Source organism: Bubalus kerabau, chromosome 17 (assembly GCF_029407905.1).
Source record: "Bubalus kerabau isolate K-KA32 ecotype Philippines breed swamp buffalo chromosome 17, PCC_UOA_SB_1v2, whole genome shotgun sequence".
In the NCBI taxonomy this organism is placed as follows: Eukaryota; Metazoa; Chordata; class Mammalia; order Artiodactyla; family Bovidae; genus Bubalus; species Bubalus kerabau.
The window spans coordinates 70875091-70895880 of NC_073640.1; the positions used below are offsets into that span (position 1 = coordinate 70875091).

At 55.0% G+C, this 20790-nt stretch overlaps 2 protein-coding genes and 1 long non-coding RNA gene across 6 annotated transcripts; 2 read left to right on the forward strand and 1 right to left on the reverse strand.

The window, feature by feature from the left end:
* The first annotated feature begins 405 nt into the window (after positions 1-405).
* Positions 406-6552, forward strand: LOC129631352 (tigger transposable element-derived protein 1-like). The gene is made up of 2 exons (XM_055552312.1): positions 406-548; positions 2848-6552. The coding sequence occupies exons 1-2, from the start codon at positions 474-476 to the stop codon at positions 4681-4683; spliced, it is 1911 nt and encodes a 636-aa protein (XP_055408287.1). The 5' UTR covers positions 406-473; the 3' UTR covers positions 4684-6552.
* On the reverse strand, positions 6438-7545 carry LOC129631353 (uncharacterized). The gene is made up of 2 exons (XR_008704009.1): positions 7244-7545; positions 6438-6896 (listed from the first exon to the last, which is right to left on the reverse strand). It is a non-coding gene; the product is annotated as an uncharacterized LOC129631353 (long non-coding RNA).
* LOC129631351 (tigger transposable element-derived protein 1-like) lies at positions 7520-13595 on the forward strand. Of its 4 annotated transcripts, none has more exons than XM_055552309.1 (6): positions 7520-7889; positions 8140-8260; positions 8770-9226; positions 9349-9402; positions 11017-11096; positions 11482-13595. In XM_055552309.1, exons 3-6 carry the CDS (start codon positions 8827-8829, stop codon positions 13210-13212), a joined length of 2265 nt encoding a protein of 754 aa, XP_055408284.1. In that variant the 5' UTR covers positions 7520-7889; positions 8140-8260; positions 8770-8826; the 3' UTR covers positions 13213-13595. The 4 variants fall into 4 exon arrangements, with proteins under 4 accessions (XP_055408284.1, XP_055408283.1, XP_055408285.1 ...); XM_055552308.1 differs by having other exon boundaries at positions 8140-8283; positions 11482-13594; XM_055552310.1 differs by lacking the exon at positions 8140-8260.
* The last annotated feature ends 7195 nt before the right edge of the window (positions 13596-20790 follow it).

The window sequence follows — 20790 nt, forward strand, 5'->3', positions numbered from 1 at the left end:
GCTCTTTAGTTCCTCTTTGCTTTCTGTCATTACAGTAGTATCATTGGCTTATCTGAGGTTATTGATATTTCTCCAGGCAATCTTGACTCCAACTTGTGATTTATCCAGCCTGGCATTTTACAGGTTACTAGCATACATATAAGAAAAGTAGATTATTACAAATTTCATGAAAGAGGAAGAAAAAAAGAAAGTGATGAAAAGCATACTCAGAAAAGACAGGAGAAGGAAATTAATAGGCAAGAAAGCCACCCTTGGATAGACACGGCTTTGAGCTCCCCCGCCCGGACTTAGGTCTGGGCGGGCTCCTCATAGAACTACATTTCCCAGCAGGCCCTGGGAGACCGGGCACAGCAGCAGGCGCACCGTGCGGGCGGGACCAACGCGGCCCCCTCCAATCCTGGTCGTCGCCCGGCAACCTCCGCCTCCGCCGCTAAAGATGAAGGTTGGGCTCGGCCGCCGCTGGAAAGCGGCGAATGAGGCAGGAGATGAGGAGGCTCTGCAGCCCCGCCGGCCCATTTGAGGCAGCCGGCCCATGTCGCGGTCCGGAGGTGAGGGCCGTCGGCCGCGCGGAAGCCGGGGCTCCGTGGCAAGGGGCCGAGGCGCCCATACACTCAGTTCTCGTGGGGGGAAGGGAACGGACGCGCGGGAAAGGGGCCAATGGGAGTCTTCGGCGGCCCCGCCGCCTTCTGGGAAATGTAGTCTCGCGCCTTCCTCCACGGCGGGCTTGGGGACTTTGTAGAGGGTGAGGGAGAGAATGGGAATATACGGAGGAGTGTAAAATTGTGGGTGAGGAGGCGAAGGCATCGATATGGAGAGAGAGGGACGGGCGAGTGACTTGTTCGGAATTAGGTGCCTTTTTCCTGGAAGCCTTCCCCATGCCTACGCTTCTGTACCCCAGGTGCAACCCTTGGGTCCCTGGAGGTACTCTTCGTGGGTGCCATAGACACTCCCCAAAACACAAAGACCTGTCAGGCACCTGTCCTTGTTTTTCGCACGTTTTCCTTCAAAAAACTTTTACTGTTTTGACCAGGTGCTACTTTCACATGGTTTAAAATGCAAAAGGGACAAACTGAGAAATGCAAAAGGGACAAAGCATCCCTTCAGGGTGCTTCATTTGGTAAGTTAGCACAGGACCATAGAATGCCTCCAGAGTGCCAGGCTCTCCCGCTGGGGACTCAGCTGGAGTACTCTGTAGGTACAGCTCCTGCCCTGAGGCAGTGTGTGATGGATGCATGATAAAGGTGGGGAGGGCTTCTCTGATCAGGTTACATTTGAGCAAAGGCCTGCAGAAGAGGGAATAAGCCATGCCTATTCGAGGGAAGGGCGCCCTGCTGTGCACCAGAGCCACAGTAGCCAAGGCCCTGGGCTGGGGGTGCCCTTAGCCTGCCCTAAGGATGTGGTCATGAGTAAGCAAAGGAGAGGAGGAGGCTTAGAGGCCCTTGACACAGCTGGTGATGATTGTGGCTTTGACTCGGGGGTGGGAGGTCTGGGAGGACCCTGAGCAGAGGCGCCATTGGTTTTTTGGTGGGGAGGGCAGCACTTCGCAACTTGTGGGGATCCTAGTTCTCCAGCCAGGGATCAAACCTGTGCCCCCTGAAGTGGAAGCTGGAGTCTTAACCACTGGACCGCCAGGTAATTCCCCCCTGACTTGTGTGGAGAGGTTGGCTGCTGTGTGGAGAACCACCCTCTCTGTCCCCACGTGCTCCACAGTGATGGCATGATTTAAGGAAGTTCCCTTCTATGTTAGTTTCCTGTCATGGCTGTACCATATTACTACAGACTTAGTGGTTTCAAACAACACAAGTTTATTAAGAGTTTGGAGCTCTGAAATCTGCAGTGGGTCTCCTGGGCTAACGTCAGGATATTGGCAGGGCTGGTTCCTTCTGAAGCTCTAGTTTTCAGTGGTCACATTGCCTTTTCTTTTTTTTTTCTCACATTGTCTTCTGAGTGAGTGAAATTTTTTGCATCCTCTTACACAGATCCCTGATTTGTGTAGGGCCCACTTGGATGACCCAGGATAATCTCTGCCTCTTAAGATTATTATCTTAATCACACCTGTCCCTTTTGCCTTGAAAGGTCATTTACTCATTGTTTCCTGGGATTAGAATGTGGATGTATTTAGGAGGCATTATTCAGTCTCTCATACCGAGTGAGAAGCATGGAGATGCTTCTGCTCATCAGTGTTTGGGAGGTGGATCAGGATTTCTAGACTCTCTTCGCATTCCCTTATGGTTTCAAGAGTTTTGCTGGGGGAAGAGCAAAGTCTCCTGACAGATGTTTTTGTTTTTTTTTGATGTGTTCAGCCTCTTCATTTATTTTTTAATTACAGGACAATAAAATATTGTGATGGCTTTTGCTAAACAGCAACATGAATTGGCCATAGGTATACATATGTCCCCTCCTTCTTGAATGCCCTCCCCATCACATCCCTCTAGGTTGTCACCAAGCACCGGCTTTGGGTTCCCTGTGTCTATATCAAACTCTCACTGGCTATCCATTTTATGTATGGTAATGTATATACTTTAGTGCTATTCTCTTAAATCATCCCACTCTCTCCTTCCTCCACTGTGTCCAAAAGTCTGTTCTTTATGTCTGTGTCACCTTTGCTGCCCTCCAGCAGACCTTTTTGATCTCATAAACGAAAACTAAGTGAAATGCTTCTCTGGTTGCAAAGAATGCTCAGAAGTGTGTATGCAGTTTGGTTCGCATTAGGGAGAGAAGGGACTGGACCTGCCTTCAAGGCAGTGGTCCGCAGGGCTGCGGGCTCTAGGTCATAGCACGGGAGGGCCAGGCGGTGGTCGCGGCTCTCTCGGACTCACAGTAACTCCCGTGTGTTCCCCTCTTCAGGCAGAGATGGCGTGGCAGGAGAGGCCCAGGGGCCACTGTGGCACGATGCTGGGTACCGCCGACGGGCAGAGGGAAGAGAGTGTGCTGAGATGCATGGATCGGGGAGGCAGCCTGAAGCCCCCCCAGCTGCAGGGCTTGGGGAAGGCACCCCTCGGGATTGGCCTCCGCCACAGTGCCAAGCGGGACCGGAAATCCATCACCCTGCATGTGAAGCTGGAGGTACTGCGGCGCTTTGAGGAGGGGGAGAAGCTGACACAGATTGCCCGGGCCCTGGGGCTGGCCACCTCCACGGTCGCCTCCATCCGTGTCAACAAGGACAGGATCCGGGCCAGCTCTCAGGCAGCCACGCCCGTCTGCACCATGAAGCTCACTCGTTGCCGGGGTGCACTGATGGGCCACATGGAGCGCCTGCTGAGCCTGTGGATCGAGGAGCAGAAGCGGCAGAACCTGCCGGTCAGCACACTGCTCATCCAGGACCAGGCACGCCGGCTCTTCGCCCAGCTGCAGCATGAGCAGGGCGGCGGCAGCCGGGCCGAGACCTTTGGGGCCAGCAACGGCTGGTTTGCCCGGTTCAAGGTGCGCCACAACGTGCTGCTGACGGAGGAGCCGGCTGTGGCCGACGCCCAGGCTGCCGCTCGCTACCCGGCAGTGCTGCGCGCCATCCTGGAGGAGGGCTGCTATTCACCGCGGCAGGTCTTCAATGTGGATGAGACGGGCCTGTTCTGGAAGCGGCTCCCTGAGCGCATGCTTCTGGCACTGGAGGGGACAGCTGGGCCCGGGCCCAAGGCCTCTAAGGACCACCTGACCCTGCTGCTCGGTGGCAATGCGGCTGGTGACTTCAAGCTGAAGCCCCTGCTGGTGTACCCCTCGGAGAACCCGCGTGCCCTCAGGGGCTGCTCCAAGGCCAGCCTGCCTGTGGTCTGGCGCTCCAACCGCAACGACTGGTTGACACCCGTCATCTTCCAGGAGTGGTTTACTAGCTGCTTCTGCCCTGCTGTGGAAAGCTACTGTGCCAGCCATGGCCTCCCGCACCGTGCCCTGCTGCTGCTGGACAGTGCGCCCTGCCACCCTGCCCACTTGGGTGGCCTCTCAGCCCATGTGCGGGTCGAATTCCTACCCAAGAACACGTCCACCCTGATCCAGCCCATGAACCAGGGTGTCATCACCGCTTTCAAGGCCCAGTATCTGCGCCGCACACTCAGCCAGCTGGCCCAGGATATGGGCAGTGCAGACCAGCCCTCCGTGTGGGAATTCTGGCGCAGCTACACTGTCATGACTGCTGTGGACAACATCGCTGAGGCCTGGGCGGAGCTGCAGCCCGCCGCCATGAACAGTGCCTGGAGGAAGCTCTGGCCCGAGTGCGTGCTGGCTGGTGCTCCCGAGCCCAGCGCCGTGCCCCAGTTCCCCTGCAGAATCGAGGCACTAGCCAGCCGCACAGGCCTGGGCGACGTGGCTGAGGCCGATGTTAGCCATCTGCTGCAGGCCCGCGGGGAGCCCACGCCCACCCCCCTGGGCACGGACGGTGGGCACACCCGTGGCCCTCGGCTGCCCTGCCAGTGTGGGAAGGGCCTGGCCTCTAGAAGACCGGAGTCGGAGGCCACAGGGGGTGCGGAGGCCGAGGACGCAGTTGTGGTTGCCTTGTGCCCAGAGCACCTGGCCCGGGCCCTGTCCCACTTCGCTGCTGGCCTGCAGGTCCTCTCAGAGAACGATCCCAACCGGGAGCGCAGCCTGTGGGTGGCCCGGGCTGTCCACTGTGCCCTTGCCCACCTCCGGGAGCTGCTCCGGGAAAGGAGGCGACAGGCTTGGGCTGCTGCAGGGCCTCCAGAGGCCCCCTGATGGTGGCAACAAAAGCGACGTCAGGAAGCCTGCACTCAGCCCAGGTGGGGCCCGCAGAGGGTGGGTGAGTGGCCACGGCACAGACTCTGAAGGACAGACCTCTTTAAATGACCTGTGTGATTTGAGGCTTGGGCCTGATTGCAGATGTGCTTTGTCTGATGAGTTTTGTTTCTGGAGGGTAGACCCTGCCACGTCTCACTCATGGTTTTCATACCTCATGCACGGCCAACTTTGTACAGTGGCACACAGAACGCTAGGCTTGAGGGCAGTGTTTTCTGATTGGCAGATGAGCTGCGGGACCCAGGAGTGCCCATCCATGTCAGAGACACACCCTATAGAACAGCAGTTGCCAAGCACAGCCCACCAGAGCAGCCTTCCTTGTGGTAAGGGGCCATGGTTGAGACGAGCCTCTCCTGTTTGCCAGCCCTGACTGTCCGTGCCCTATTGTGACTTCCCACCAGTTCTGGATGGGGGTTTCCTACTGTCCTGGCTCACCTTCCATGCCATCCTCACCCCTCTGGGCTTCCATGACTTGTGTTGTCTGAGCCTGCACTGTGCCAGAGCCTATGGGCATGTGTGGCTTTTGATACCAGGCACCATTCCTTGCTTTGGAGATCTTTTCTTCCCTGGGTTTCTGTGCTGTGGTTATCTTGGCTTCCCTCTAGCCTCTGAGGCCGAACTTTTGTCACTCTGATGGTCTTCCAGATCTAGAGCTCTTTGAAAAATTTCAGTCATTCCTGAGGGTTCAGTGGCCTCAACGTTCAGCTTGTTGTTCTGTCCCCTTGTTGCTGTTCAGTCTCTGTTGTGTCTGACTCTTTGCAACCCCATGGGCTGCAGCACACCAGGCTTCTTTGTCCATCATCTCCTGGTGCTGTGCGTGCTAAGTCACTTCAGTCATGTCTGACTCTTTGCCAGCCTATGGATTATAGCCCACCGGCATCCTCTGTCCATGGGATTCTCCAGGCAAGAATACTGGAGTGGGTTGCTATGCCTTTATCTCCCGGAGTCTGCTCAAAGTCATGTCCATTGAGTCGGTGATGCCATCCAACCATCTCATCCTCTGTCACCCCCTTTCTCCTGCCTTCAGTCTTTCCCAGCATCAGTCTTTTTCAAGTGAGTCGGCTCTTTGCATCAGATGGCCAAAGCATTGGAGCTTCAGCTTCTGCATCAGTCCTTGCAATGAATATTCAGGGTTGATTTCCTTTAGGATTGGCTGGTTTGATCTTGCAGTCCCAGGGACTCTCAAGAGTCTGTTCCAGCACCACAATTCGAAAGCATCAATTCTTGGGCACTGAGCCTTCTTTATGGTCCAACTCTCACATCCGTACATGACTACTGAAAAGATGATAATTTGACTAGATGGACATATGGACCTTTATCAGCAAAGTGATGTCTGACGTACACTGGGGTATCCGCCTGAGTCTGCAGACATACCATGTGGATTATCAACACAAAGTCTGCAAGCGAAGGTGTTCTTGTACCCCAACTAGATGAGCCCCAGGTGGTGAGACACGGCTGTCTGGCCTCCTTTCAACACAGGTATCTGCATGTGCCTGTGTGGGTGCACGTGCATGTTCACACACACCTACTTGTACACACATGTGCACATGCACACGCGGACACACCGAGAGTGAAGTTGGGAGAGAGCGTTCCTGTCACTCAGCTAGCACTTGCAGTGGTGGGCATGCTGTCGACACATAAAAGCGGCCTGAGCCACGGCAGGGGTCCAGCCTTCCAGGGAGAAAGGTCAGATGTGGCCCCTGGCCTGCTTTCCTGGCAAGAGCAGCCAAAGGGATGGCAAGAAGAGAAGGCGCTTTGCTGAGGAGCCTGGTGACTGACTATATTAATAAATTACACAAATTATGGGCATTTGTAACATGTTGGGTGTGGGGAGACCAGGGTGGGAGAGATTGGTTTCAGAGCTGCCAGTCCAGAGGCGGTTACGTTCTGTGTGACAATGGCTACGATGGGCGACCGGGGAAGGACCCAAATCCAGCGGGACCTATAGGGGAGGTTTTCTGGGCGGTGGTGCCCAGCCTTTGGAAGCCGGTCATTTCAAAATGCCAGGCATCAGACAGGGACGTGTTGAGGCGGCCCAGCATGGTGTGGCTGGTAAACGCCTGTGGACGGGGAGGCAGAAGGAGCCCCAGTGGAGTCGGAGTGTGGTCCAGCGGCTGGAAGAGACAGGACTCAGTGCGAGGAGATGCCACATCCTAACGGAGGGAGGGGTAGAGACGCAGGTGAGGTCGTGAGGCAGGCCATGGTGGAGAGGCCGCGCGCAGGCGTCGACCCATCGGCTCCTTTCCTCAGAACCAGGGACAGGACCGGACCTCAGCCAAAGCGCAGTGGAGCACCGGTCTCGGGGGCCCTGAAGAACTTCATTCCCCAGCTGCCCCCTGGGAAATGTAGTATCAGCAGCTGGGCTGAGCGGGTCTTGTGACAAGCCAAGGACTACATTTCCCAGCGGGCCTCAGAGGCGGAGCGGGACTCGCGCCAATTCCACTTCCCGGCGCGGGAGGTTGTCACAGAGCTGCAGAAGCGTCGGGTTACCCCCACTCACCTCCGCTGGCTAGCGTGCAGCGTCGTGGGGAGGTGGCTGGGGGCTCGGGAGAGGGGGCGAGGGGCAGGGTGGGAACAAGGCTCCGGAAATAGTCCGTGGGGCGGCCAGAAAACTCCTGGTCCTGGGACCCAAGGGTGTTTAGTCGTCTTTTCTGCACGGTGGCGTTGTTCCACGCCAGCCGGCGTAGCTCCCGAGGGCAGTGAGTCCGCGGGAGACAGCAGGCGCGTGGGGAAAAGCCCGAGGCAGGGTATGCAGCTGGCCAGAGGGCGCGGGACAAGAGGGCGGAGGAGCACCACCCGCTCCATGAGTCCCTCAGCGATTTCCTCGGATCGGCGGCGCGGGGGCTGCTGGGACATGGAGTCCGGTGGGACTGGGCCTGTCCCGGAAGCGAGTCGCGGGCGGAAGTGATCCGCGAAGAGCTGGGCTCTCGCCGCGCTTCAGGGTCAGTTCTTGTGCATCCGCGGTGGTCGCTTTCTTGGCGGAGTTTCTGGGCCTCCGGCCGGCGGTTCCCAGTTCTGTGGACACACTGGGTCAGCTTTTCCGCCCAGCTCCCCCTAAACGCACCTCTCCTGAGAAGTCTTCCTGGATTTCTGCAGCTCAGGGCACCTCCCTGCTTCCGCTGCACCTGCGCGCGTGCCCCCCTGAGGTGAGAGTGCAGGCGGGTCTAGGCAGGGTACTCGGGGGTCAGAACCCGGCTGTTTGGGCGTTGTTGGACTGAGCGGCCTGGCTCAGGGGATCCCTGACAAACCCTGTTAAAGCCATGCGTTGGCACGGAAAATGATCTATGTTCTTAAGTTACAGTGGTAGCAAATGACCGGTGGAAAGATAGAAATTCAGATGCTTTGCAGACGTTACAAAAGGAAAAGCAGGTGTCTTCCTCCAATTCCTTTCCCCAGAGTTGCCAGCTGAGGAGTTGCTGGTTTTCAGGATCTTTTGGTGAACACTTACAGCAGTAGCTCCAGTTTGCTGTTTGGAAATTTGACCATTAAACAGGACCGGGCCCCAAAGGAGCCAAAGGTGAAGGAAGGAAGGCCCTGAGGGTAGGCGCCCGCTCTTGCTCTGCCTGTTTTGCTGCTCTCCTTGTCTCCAGCTGCCGTCGTGGACTTCTCCTTTCTGTCACTCCTTCCAGTGCCCTGCAGACTGCATCCTGCACTTGTGCACTTGGTCTCTGGGCTGGGACCCTCCCTGGTCACTGGGCCTCCGCTAGTTCCCGCTAACACCTCTGCCTGGCTGCTGACCGGGTTTTCTGTCACTGAGACACTGGACATGTCCACACTCCCTCCCCAGGAGCAGCCCTCCTCCTTGGCCCAGTCTGGCCTGAACTCCTGAAGGCTTCCCTCCAGGACCCTCTCCCTCACTGTCCTAACCAGGTTCCCAGTACAAGGTGTCCTCCACCAGCTGCCCAGGTGGCCGGGTTTGGGGATGCTCTCCCTCACGGCAAGTGGCCTTGCAGGGTGTAAGTGGGTGGAGGGGTGTGGGTGGTCCACAGCCCTGATTGGGTGTGTGTGTGTGTGTGTGTGTCCCAGGAAGACGGTGCGTGTGGCTGAGTGAAGACGGGGAGGCCAGCTTCCCCACGCCTCACCATGGCAGCTGACCCGGCACCCTTCGGTCAGGAGGAGCTCGTGATCATCAAGGTGGAGGAGGACGAGGACGTCCCGTGGGATCCGGAACCGTTCTCCAAGCCTCAGCCCCACACCCCTCTGCCTGCTCTCGGTTGGGACCCCCGGCTGTGCTTCCGCAGCTTCCGCTATGAGGAGGCATCGGGGCCCCGCGAGGCGCTGGTCCAGCTCCGGGAGCTCTGCCGCCAGTGGCTGAGGCCCGAGGTGCACTCCAAGGAGCAGATGCTGGAGCTGCTGGTGCTGGAGCAGTTCCTGGGTGTGCTGCCCCACGACACCCGGGTCTGGGTGGAGTCCCAGTGCCCTGAGAGCGGCGAGGAGGCTGTGGCGCTCGTGGAGGACCTCGCTCAGATGTTTCAGGAGACTGGTGAGCCCCAGGGACTGGGCTTGGGGCAGGGGAATGTGCAGGGGGACCCAGCCCATGACTGTAGGTCCTGAGTGCCTGCTCACTGTGTCCCGGCCCTCTGTGTCCTCATTGCTGGGAAGAAGACTCAGAAGCCATGACCTGTTTGAAGACTTTCCTAGCCTGTGAGCCTCCCAGAGGTGCGAGCCTGCAGTTGCCGTGGCATTTCCCCCCTGAGGGTACTCTGAGCCTTCCTTTTCTTTTTCTTCCTGGAAAATTCACTGAGTGCATGGCATGTGCCAGCCCTGTGGGTCCAGTGGGGAAGGGAGAGAGCAAGGTCCTTTTCCTGGTGGAGTCCAGTCTGGTTTGAGAGTTGGATGATGAGACCCTCCAGTCACAAGTAGGGTGTCCTCGTTTCTCTGGAGGGAGTGGGGAAAGCCCGGCCAAGGGTGGCTTTGCGGTTCGTGCTGTACAATGTCTTCACCTTGGTCTGGATGTGCACTTACCCACCTGAGGAGGTGACAGCCACGCAGCAGGCAGGAGAGATGGCTGGTGACAGCCATCAGTTCCCTGTGGCCTTTGTGTACTCGTTCACTCAGTGTCTGTGCAGCTCCTTTGCCTGCTTGGCCCCTTGTATCAAGGGGTGGAAACCATAGCACTTCAACAAGCAAACAAAAACCCATCTTTAGTAAGCTGTAACACACATGTCAAAAAGTCATCTAGTTCATGGGTTTTAGTATATTCACGAGGTTGTACAGCCACCACCTGTGTCTAACACCATAGTGTAATCACCTTCAAATGAACTCTGTGCCCAGCAGCAGTCACTCCCTGTTCTGCCCTCTCCCAGTGCCTTGGCAGCCGCTAACCTGCTTGGTGTCTCTGTGTACTTTCTTTGGATATCTTAGTAAATGGAGTCATACAGTATGTGGCTTAGAGGATGGGCTTCTTTCATTGAGTGTAATGGTTTCAGCGTTCATGGTATAGTATGTCAGTATCTCACTCGTTTTTATGCCTTGTCATATCCAATTGTATGGTTATAGCACATTCTGTTTTTGTTTTAAATGTTAATGGATGTTTGGGTTGTTGGTACCTTTTGGCTGTTAGGGTTAATGCTCATGTGAACTTATGTATACTTTGTTTGTGCAGACAGATGTTTTCATTCAGGGTCCCCAAGACCACCCCTTAGGCTTCGTGATTTGCTAGGAGCTGCAGGAATCGACAAGACTGTTATAGTCTTGGTTGTCGTTTATTACAGTGAAAGGATGCAGATTAAAGTCAGCAATGGGAACAGGTGCCCAGTCTGTGAGACACCAGGCATGAGAGTCCAGAGTCCTGTCCTGTGGGAGCTGTGTGGGTCATGCTTAGTTCCCCTGGCAGTGATGTGCCAGCATGCCTGGGTGCTGTCCCCCGGGGGTCTTGCCTGATGTTACCAGGCAGAATCTTCCAAAGGCTCTGAGGTCCCCTACTGGGAGCAGATCAAGGGCCAGACTTTTGCTGGGAGTGTGCAGGGCTTGGACAGCTCAGGCCTGCTGACATAGCTCTTTACTGACTACTCAGCTGCAGCCAAAGGAAGCATCTGATGACTGTTTCCTTGGCATTTCTGTGAGTTGGGTTTCAAAGGCCTTGGGTGTGCTCTCGAGGTCGCACGTGTGCAGGTCAGAAGGGGCTGCCACCCTCTGTGAGTCCGAGGGCAGCGAGGTCTCATCCATCTTTGAGTCCCCGGCCAGTGTCCAGCTGCATGTTGACCTCTGGGTGTCTGACCCCTGTGTCCGCAGGGCGGGGCTGCAGACACTAACACTCCCCTTCCCCCTCAGCCCTGGTCCAGGCCCCTCCCGAGGACCAACAGCCCGGAGACCTCGCAGAGCCAGCCAAGCCCTTCTCGGATGGAGCTCAGGTGAGCTGTGAGTCCTCCACAGTCAGAGATGCCATATCCTGCTGAACTCTGCCCCCTACCCTTCTTCACCCCAGCCCTGGAAAGGTCACCGTAAGCAGCTATGCCCAGCACCCCCTGGCCCCCCGCCCCAGGTCCCTCACCCTTGGGTTGTCCCCTGCCTGGCACCCTGGTCCAGGCTCACACCATCATATACAGAGTTCAGTAAGTCCCTTGTATGTGAATTTGCCGGTTGCAGACTTTTAAAGATGTGAACATGTGTTTGCATGTCCCATCACGTAAGTTAGTTCATGTGTCTGGGGTACATTGTCACATGTGTGCAGCCTCTACATGGGGTTGTGTGTTTTGTGTACTTCACAGTACAGTAGTACAGTATCTTTATTTCAAGCCCAGGATGTCTGGAAGCAAGCGTAAAAGCAGCGGTGATGTAGCTGGTACTGCTAAGAAGCGCCATGCGATAACAATGGAAACGAAAGTGAAGATAATTGAGAGAGTGGAGCGAGGTGAGAAGATGACAGACGTAGCTCGTTCGTTTAACTTGAACCGTTCAACCATTGGCACGATTGTCAAGAACAAGGACAAGATCCTGGAACACGTGAAGTCTGCTGTGTCGATGATGTCGACGATCATATCCAAGCGGCGTGGGAAAGCGATGGAGGAGATGGAGAAACTTCTCAGCGTGTGGTTGCAGGACCAGCATCAGCGTCGAGCCCCGCTCAACATAATGCTGATTCAAGAGAAAGCTAAAAGCCTGTATGAAGACCTGAAGAAGAAATACGGCGAAGAATCAGACGGCCCGTCTTTTAATGCCAGCTGTGGCTGGTTTTATCGGTTCAAGGCCAGAGCCAATCTTCACAATGTAAAAGTAAGCGACGAGGCAATGAGTGCAGATATGGCCGCTGCCCGGGAATTTCCTGAAATCCTTCGAGAAATTATTGATGAAGGGGCGTATTTACCAGAGCAGGTGTTTAATGTGGATGAGACAGGACTGTACTGGAAGAGAATGCCAGACCGAAGTTACATCAGTAAGGAGGAAAAGTTGATGCCAGGTTATAAAGCAGCAAAGGACAGGCTGACTCTGCTGTTTGGTGGCAATGCTTCTGGAGATATGAAGCTGAAGCCTCTCTTGGTTTACCATTCAGAGAGCCCAAAAGCCCTTAGAAATATAGCCAAGGGCTCTCTTCCTGTTGTGTGGAAGAGTAACCCCAAAGCCTGGGTTACACAGGCCATTTTCCAGGACTGGTTTTTCCACCACTTTATTCCGGAGGTAGAGATATACTGCTTGGAGAAGGACATCCCATTCAACATTCTTTTGTTGCTTGACAGTGCTCCAGGCCACCCCCCGTTCATGGACGATTTTCATCCCAACGTCAAAGTAGTGCGTCTCCCACCGGATACTGCGCCCCTTATCCAACCCATGGACCAGGGAGTTATATCAACTTTCAAGAAATATTATTTACGTCACACTTTTCGTCAGGCAGTAAAGGCGAGTGATGAGTCAGGAACAACCTTGCGACAATTTTGGAAGGACTATAACATCTACAAGGCCATAAAAAACATTGATTTTGCTTGGCGTGAGGTTACAGCCGGCACCATGAATGGTGTATGGAAGAACCTTTGTCCACAGTTTGTTCATGATTTTCGTGAAATCGAGAAGGTGGATGAGGAGTCCAGAGAGGTCTTCAGCAACTTAGTGACCCTCAGTGAGAAGCTGGAGCTGGATCTGCAGGAGGATGACTTCATTGAACTCCTTGCCGTGCAACACGAGGAGCTCACAAACGAAGACCTGTTGGAACTTGAGGCCCAGAGAAAGGACGAAGAGAGACAGGAGGAGGAAGAACGAGGTGAAGAGCTGAAGAGATTCACAATGCAGGACATGGCCAGGGGGTTTGCTCTGTTTGAGGAGGCACTGTTCGTTTTCGAGGCCCAGGACCCGAATGTAGAACGGTACACAAAGGTTGAGGCAGCCGTTCAGAATGCAATCCAGTGCTACCGTGTCATCTACGATGAGAAGAAAAGAGCCACTGCCCAGACATCCCTGGATCGGCTTTTAAAGAGGGAGATGGAATTGAATCCAGCAAGGAACCAGAACCTGTGCCTCGAAGTCAGGCCTGAATGATGTCACAGCCCGCCCGCTGTCTCCTGTTGCTGACGGTCCTTCTCTCTGCCAGCTCCCCCTCCTCGCTGAGCTCCACCAGTAACTTCTTGCCTGTTCACTCCATGCCAGTCCCTCTAATCAGGTGTTGTGCTATACTCCTATACTTTCTAAGGTATTATACTGTAAGATTAAAGATGCTTTATTTATTTTGTGTGTTTCTTATGTATTATTTATGTGAAAAGTATTATAAACCTATTATAGTACTCTGTAGCCAATACTCCATACAGTACTATTATAGTATTATGTAACCAGTCCTTTATACAGTGCTATGCAGTACTGTGTAGCCAGTATTATAATCAGTACTATCACAGTACTATGTAGGCAGTACTGTATACAGTACTATCACAGTACTGTGTAGCCAGTACGATATACAGTACTATGGCAGTGCTATGTAGCCACTACTATATACAGTACTATTGCAGTACTATATATAGTACTATCGCAGTACTGTGTAGCCAGTACTATATACAGTACTTTTATAGTACTATGTAGCCAGTACTATATACAGTACTATGGCAGTACTATGTATCCAGTACTATATACAGTACTATAGCAGTGCTATGTAGCCAGTACTATATACAGTACTATTGCAGTACTATATATAGTACTATCGCAGTACTGTGTAGCCAGTACTATATACAGTACTTTTATAGTACTATGTAGCCAGTACTATATACAGTACTATTGCAGTACTGTGTAGCCAGTACTATATACAGTACTATGTATCCAGTACTATATACAGTACTATTTCAGTACTGTATAGCCAGTACTATATACAGTACTACCGCAGTACTGTGTAGCCAGTACTATATATAGTACTATTGCATTACTGTGTAGCCAGTACTATATATAGTACTATTGCAGTCCGGTGTAGCCAGTAGTATATACAGTACTATGTATCCAGTACTATATACAGTACTATGGCAGTGCTATGTAGCCAGTACTATATACAGTGCTATTATAGTATTATGTAGCCATACTAAATACAGTACTGTTGCAGTACTGTGTAGCCAGTTGTGTTAGTTAGGTCCCTAGGCTAACTTTGTTGGACCTACAGATGTGCTCTTGGAATAGAACTTGTTCTTATGTAGGGGACTTACTATAGTTTAGCAGTTTTTGTTGGACAAAGATAGAAATACAGTGGTAATTATTTATGTCTTCCGATTTTAAAGAAAAATGTAAAATGTAGGTGCATTCTATAGTAAATCAGACCTCAGCAGAAGTGTATAAAGTTTATGCCTCACACTCAGTCTGCCTCCCTGGAGATGGTCACTGTCACCCACTGTGTGTCCTTCATCCCTCATGTACACACGGGCAGTGCACACATGGATGTGTGCGTGAACATGGGCCACATAGACGTTTCAAAAGAAAGCCCCATCCACACTCTGCAGCCCACTGCTGTCACTTCATTCGTGCCAGGCTCCCCTCCAGTGGTGCAGGCAGCCCCAGCCTTTAGTGGCTGTGTTGGAGTCGTCTGCCCAGGCTGATGGGGCATGGGGGCTGCTGTTCGCCTGTCATTCTGAGACACACACCATTATCTTGGCTCTGCCCTCTTGGGCTCTTCTTCCCTCCGGGTCTGCCTGTCCTCTGGATGGGACCAGAACATCTCTCTGTGTCAGGGGCTCCTGCGTGTTTGTGATCCTGGTGGGTAACCCAGGGTCTGCCCCATGACAAGAGGAACCTGCTCACACGCAGGAAGGAGAGCAGACCAGCCCAGGAGTGTGGCCCGATGATGGGGGAGAGGGGACCCCACCCCGGCCCTCCCCACTGCCCACTGTCATTCCTGGGTGTTCCCGAGACACTGCCGGGCCTGGGAGCATCTGCAGCGGCCTTGCCAGACCTGCCCGAGTTGGGCTCAGTTGGTGTCCTGCCGGCAACTCTGAGACCCACTGGGGTGCTCCCGGGTCAGGCTCCCATCACCCGTCCTGACTGCGGGGCTGCCTCTGAGCGCTGGGCTGTGGAAGGACGCGGGGCCTGCAGTATGCCGTCTGGGCGGCTTTCCTCTGCACAAGCATTTCCTCCATAGAAACAAACACAGGATGTCCATGGTGGTACAGGGGCTAGGACTCGCTCTTCCACAGCGGGGAGCTCGGGTTCCACCTTGGTTGGGGAAACTAAGATCCCACAGGCCCTGTGGCATGGCCCCAAAATAAGTGAATTTAAAAAAACCCCACAACACACCCAGAAACAAAAGCCCTGAGTCCTGACACCCTTAGTGACACGGCTCACGTCTGGTAAGTCAGGGCCCCGATGTGGCAGCCGCCGCTGGCTGGCTGGCTCCTGTCCTTTGCCTGGCCACTGCCAAACGGGGAGCTGGGGTCGTGCACCGTGGCTACCGTCCCTGAGGCCAGGCTCTGACCTCTGGTAATTTCTGTGGTTGGTCTGACATCAGTTTGCGGTGTGTCCTGCCACCCTGGAGGCTTCACTGAGGCCTGCGAGTACTGGGAGCCCGGGCAGGTGGCAGTGGGTTTTTGGTGAAGTTTCTGTGGTCCGTGGGGCAATAATCCATCCAGTGAGCAGCGAGCTCCGGCCAGATATGGCCCGGAATCCCCCACCTAGAGCGAGACATCAGCAGGTCACCTCTGACGGTTTTCCCCAGGCCCGTGGGCACTTAGCACCAGTAAATGCCGCCATCCGTTTTGCAGCGGGTCGGGGCAGGGGGCGGCCGCGGTCCTGAAATCGGCGGCAACAAGGTGGGAGCAGAAATATGCTGGAGAGAGCGGTGTGGGCCTGAAGCCTGCCCTGGAGAGGCCGCCGCGTGCGCGCCAGCGCCAGAGCGCGAAGCGGGACTGCAAGGACATTGACCTGCAGGTGAAGCTCGAGCTGCTGCGGCTCTTGGAGCCGGAGAGAAGCTCAGCGGGATCAGGAGGACTCAAGGGCTGTCCGCCACCCCCGTGGCTACTATACGCGACAAGGACAAGATCCGAGCGAGTTCGCAAGCATCCACGCCGCACGACACCGCCAGGCTGACGCACGGCCGCAGCCTGGTGATGAACATGGAGCGGCTGCTGAGCGTGCGGATCAAGGACCCGAGGAGGTGCGCGGCGCCCGGCAGCCAGGAGAAGGCCCGCAGCCTGCTTGTGGAGCTCAAGCGGGCGCAAGGCGCGGGGCTGGGCCTGAGACCGTCGAGACCAGCCGCGTCTGGTTCTCGCGCTTAAAGGCGCTGCACCGACTGCTCGCAGGTGCCCCGCGCCGCTGCAGAGACTGATCTCAGAGGGCGGCGACGCTGCCCGGCAGGTGTTCGGTGGGGAGGAGACCCGGTTGTTCTGGAGGCGGCTGCTCAGCAGGATGGGCCCTTCCGCGGCGGAGACGCCGAACCCTGGGCTCACAGGCGCCCGCGATCTCCTGACCCTGCCGCTGCTGGTGTTTCTCGCGGAGAACCCGGGTGCGCTCAGGAAGCTTCTTCAAGCCCAACATGCCCGCGCTGTGGCGCTCGCACAGGGGGCCCGAGTCACCAGGAGCTTCTTCCAGGAGCGGCTCGGGGACTTCTCCTGCCCCGGTGGAGAGGTACTGCGCCCCGCACGCGCCCCCGTTCAAAGCGCTGCTCGTCCTGGACCGCGCTCCCCTCCGCCCTGGGAACCTGGACGACTTCTCCGACGACGTGCGCGTGGAGGACCTGCCCACGGATGCCCCAGCCCTCAGCCAGCCAGCCAGCCACCCACGGCTTGCTCGGCACGTTCAAGGCCTGCTCTCTGCGGAGGGTCTTCCGTGCCCCGCCGGCGAGGGCCAGGGGCGCAGAGCCGTCCAGCGAGGACCTGGCGGGGCTGGAGCGGGAGCGGCAGCCGGGGGAGGGCGAGGACAGCTCGCCGGGCACCTGGCCAAGGGCCGAGCACAGGTGGACGCTGGTCTGCGGGGCATCAGGGACAACGACCCCCAGCCGGAGCGCAGCCCCCGCATCTGCCCGGCCCTGAACGAGGTCAGCCGCTATCGTCAGCTTCTCAGAAAGGAGCGAGGCCCTAGATGGCGTGTGGATGGGGGAGGGGGAACGTTGGAAGTTCTGACACCTCCAGACTGTTGGGGAAGGTGGTACTCCCTCTTCAGTTTTCACATGGAAGTGACACTGGCCTGAGTGCTTCCATTTTTATATCAATCCCTGGAATGTTTTTTTTTTTTGGGCATCAAATAATTTATCTCAAGTAAACCTCTCAAATACATGGTTTTAGAAGCCTTGATGAACTCTCAAGTTTATTGCGTCCTGGGCGCTTTGGAGCCAGTGCGCCCTAGGTTTCCTAGTGGAATTGCCAGAGGCTCCAGGCTCACTGGGCGGTATTCCTCAACCTCGTTCACTGCACTGAGCCCCTCCTGTCCCCACAGTTGGGCTCCTGGGGTGGGGTTCAGAGAGGGTTCTGCTTGTTTTCTGGCCTCTCACCCTTCTGCTGGGCTTCAGGACCTGCAGTGGCAAAGGCTGACTCCAGACAAGGCCTGCCAAGAGACTCAGGGGTCCGGAGGGTGGGCCTGGGTGGAAGGAGTGTCCAGCCACACGCGTCTGATCTCTGTTCCCCTCAAATCCTAGATGCCTCTTCACCCCCGCATTGAAGCCCCGCTCCTGTTGACTGGCCCGGGGAGGGAGGAGGGATGTGGCCGTGGGTGAGCTGGGGAGCACCGCAAGCGGGGCGGGTGGCCCCTGGCACCCTGGCTTGTCCTCTGCCGTGGGCTCCCGCTCCAGCCCGGGGCTCCGGTCCCCTTGCCATTGGACACCTGGCCTGAAAATAGACCTGTCTGTGGGGTGTGGACGTGGGAGACGGGGCCTGAGCAGAGAGGGAGCCCCACAGGCCTATCCTGTCTTCAGCCAGGCCTGGAGGCAAGATCGGGGCCCCCATCCCTGCTTTGCTGCCCACAGTCAGCAAGCTTGCCCCCGGATCCTTGTCCTAGGCCCTCTTCTGGGTTCAGCTCCTCTCCCACCCCACTCCACGGTCCACCTCTTCCTGCCCAAGTCCCAGGGCACTCCAGTTTGTGATCACAAACTTCCCTGAGTTCCCCTTCTGTCCTGTTTCTTTCACCATTGGCTCCAAGTGGAGCTGAGGTGGGTCTGGCTGTGCTGGGACGCTGCTCCCCCATCAGCCCTCTGGGGCCAGTGGTTTTCTCAGGTTTTCAGTGGATGCCTGAAAGGTGCCCACCAAGTGTCAGATTCAGAAAGGGGCGGTCTGGGGGCAGGGAACACTGGTGGTGACTGCAGCTATTAAAAGATGATTGCTCCTTGGAAGAAAAGCTATGACAAACCTAGACAATGTATTAAAAAGCAGAGACATCACTTTGCTGACAAAGATTCATATAGTAAAAGCTATGGTTTTTCTAGTAGTCATGTGCAGATGTGAGAGTTGGACCATAAAGAAGGCTGAATGCTGAAGAATTGATTATTTCAAACTGTGGTGTTGGAGAAGACTCTTGAGAGTCCCTTGAACTTCAAGGAGATCAAAGCAGTTAACCCTAAAGGAAATCAATCCTGACTATTCATTGGAAAGACTATTGCTGAAGTTCCAATACTTTGGCCACCTGACTCTAACTTGACTCATTGGAAACGACTCTGCTGGGAAAGATTGAGGGCAGGAGGAGAAGGGGGCAACAGAGGATGAGATGGTTGGATGGCATCACTGACTCAATGGACATGATTTTGAGCAAGCTCTGGGAGATGGTGAAGGACAGGAAAGCATGGCATGCTGTATTCCATAGAGTCACAGAGTCAGATGACTTAGTGACTGAACAACAACATCATTGATGAAAACATAATCAGCTGGTGATCAAGCAGGATGCTCTGAACATTGCTAAATCAAGGACTTTGTGGTCAAATCTGTCCGCATTGAATCTCTAGGTTTGATAAGGTGACTCTGTACATTTATAGGATCTATCAGGTGTCCATTAAACAGTCAGCAGTGGAGGCCCTGGAAGCCAACTTATCCTGACTTCTAACGTCCTGTGTGCACACTTGCCTGCCTGAGTGTTTGTATTTATTTCCTTATCACTTCTCTCCTCCCTGTGGTTGGATGTGTCTCTCACATCTCCAATCTGAGTTACACTGCAGCATTTTCAGGAAATCATGTCCTTCCCTGCATCGTTTCCAAAAATGTTTTTTAAAGGTACAAGTTTCAGAAAATGAGGCAACAGGGATGATCTTCTGTCATCGTTTATGGTCCCAGCTGTCTTGTCACCGCCCCTGGGTCACAGAGGAGCTTGGCATGGTATGTGGACCTTGAAGGGCACGCAGATCTGGTGCTTCCCTTGCGCCAGCGCCGTGAGAGTCTCCGCTGGGCCCTCAGGCAGCAGAGATGCCACTGCCTCTGTCCAGGCTCGGAGCCTGGGCTTCCATTGGGGGGGATTCAGACTCAGGTCACCTCACCCTTATCTGCTGAGGTTAGATATCCTGAAATCCCATGGCTTCCAATGCCCTGGAAGAAATAGTCCCAAACGAGGAGCGATTGCTCCTTCCTCCACAATTCCTACAAACCACTCTCTCGTCCAGAAACAGGGACTGGGGTCTGTCCTCACCTACCTCTTGGTTTTGGAAATCATGTGGGAAAAAGAATAATGTCAGATTCCATTGTTTTTCTGCTTATCTGAAAGTAAAGTAAGTATAATCTAACGGCCATCCTCATACAGTGAGTAGGAGATGAATAAAAGTACCATACATAAAATTAGAGGCTTTGCCAAAATTGTATTAATTTATTTTTCTGGCTGTGTTGTGTCTTTGTTGCTGTACACGGGTTTTCTCTCGTTGCAGGCAGTAGGGGCCACTCTTCAGTTGCGTGCGCAGGTTTCTCCGTGAGGCGGCTTCTGTTCCTGCAGAACCCAACCCCAGGTGCCCAGGTATTCGTGGTTGCAGCACACGGGCTCTAGAGAACAGTAGTTGTGGCTCACGGCAAATCGTAGAATTTGAGAAAGGAAACTTACCCGCATTTGTTAGCTCAATCTTTCAAGAGAGACCTGTGAGGGACTCAGTGATTACAGCTGTTTATAGAGGACAGGGTAGGGTTAGGGTCAGGGTTAGGGTTTAGGGTTAGGGTCAGGGTTAGGGTTAGGGGTTAGGGTTAGGGGTTAGGGTTAGGGTTAGGGTTTAGGGTTAGGGGTTAGGGTTTAGGGTTAGGGTTAGGGTTAGGGTCAGGGTCAGGGTCAGGGTCAGGGTTAGGGGTTAGGGTCAGGGTCAGGGTCAGGGTCAGGGTTAAGGGTCAGGGTCAGGGTCAGGGTCAGGGTTAAGGGTCAGGGTCAGGGTCAGGGTCAGGGTTAGGTTAGGGTCAGGGTCAGGGTCAGGGTCGGGGTCAGGGTCAGAGTCGGGGTCGGGGTCGGGGTCGGGGTCGGGGTCGGGGTCAGGGTTAGGGGTCAGGGTTAGGGGTTAGGGTCAGGGTCAGGGTCAGGGTCAGGGTCAGGGTCAGGGTTAGGGTCAGGGTTAGGGTTTAGGGTCAGGGTTAGGGTTAGGGTTAGGGTTAGGGTTGTTAGGGTTAGGGTTAGGGTTGTTAGGGTTAGGGTTGGGGTTAGGGTTAGGGTTGGGGTTGGGGTTGGGGTTGGGGTTAGGGTTGGGGTTGGGGTTAGGGTTAGGGTTAGGGTTAG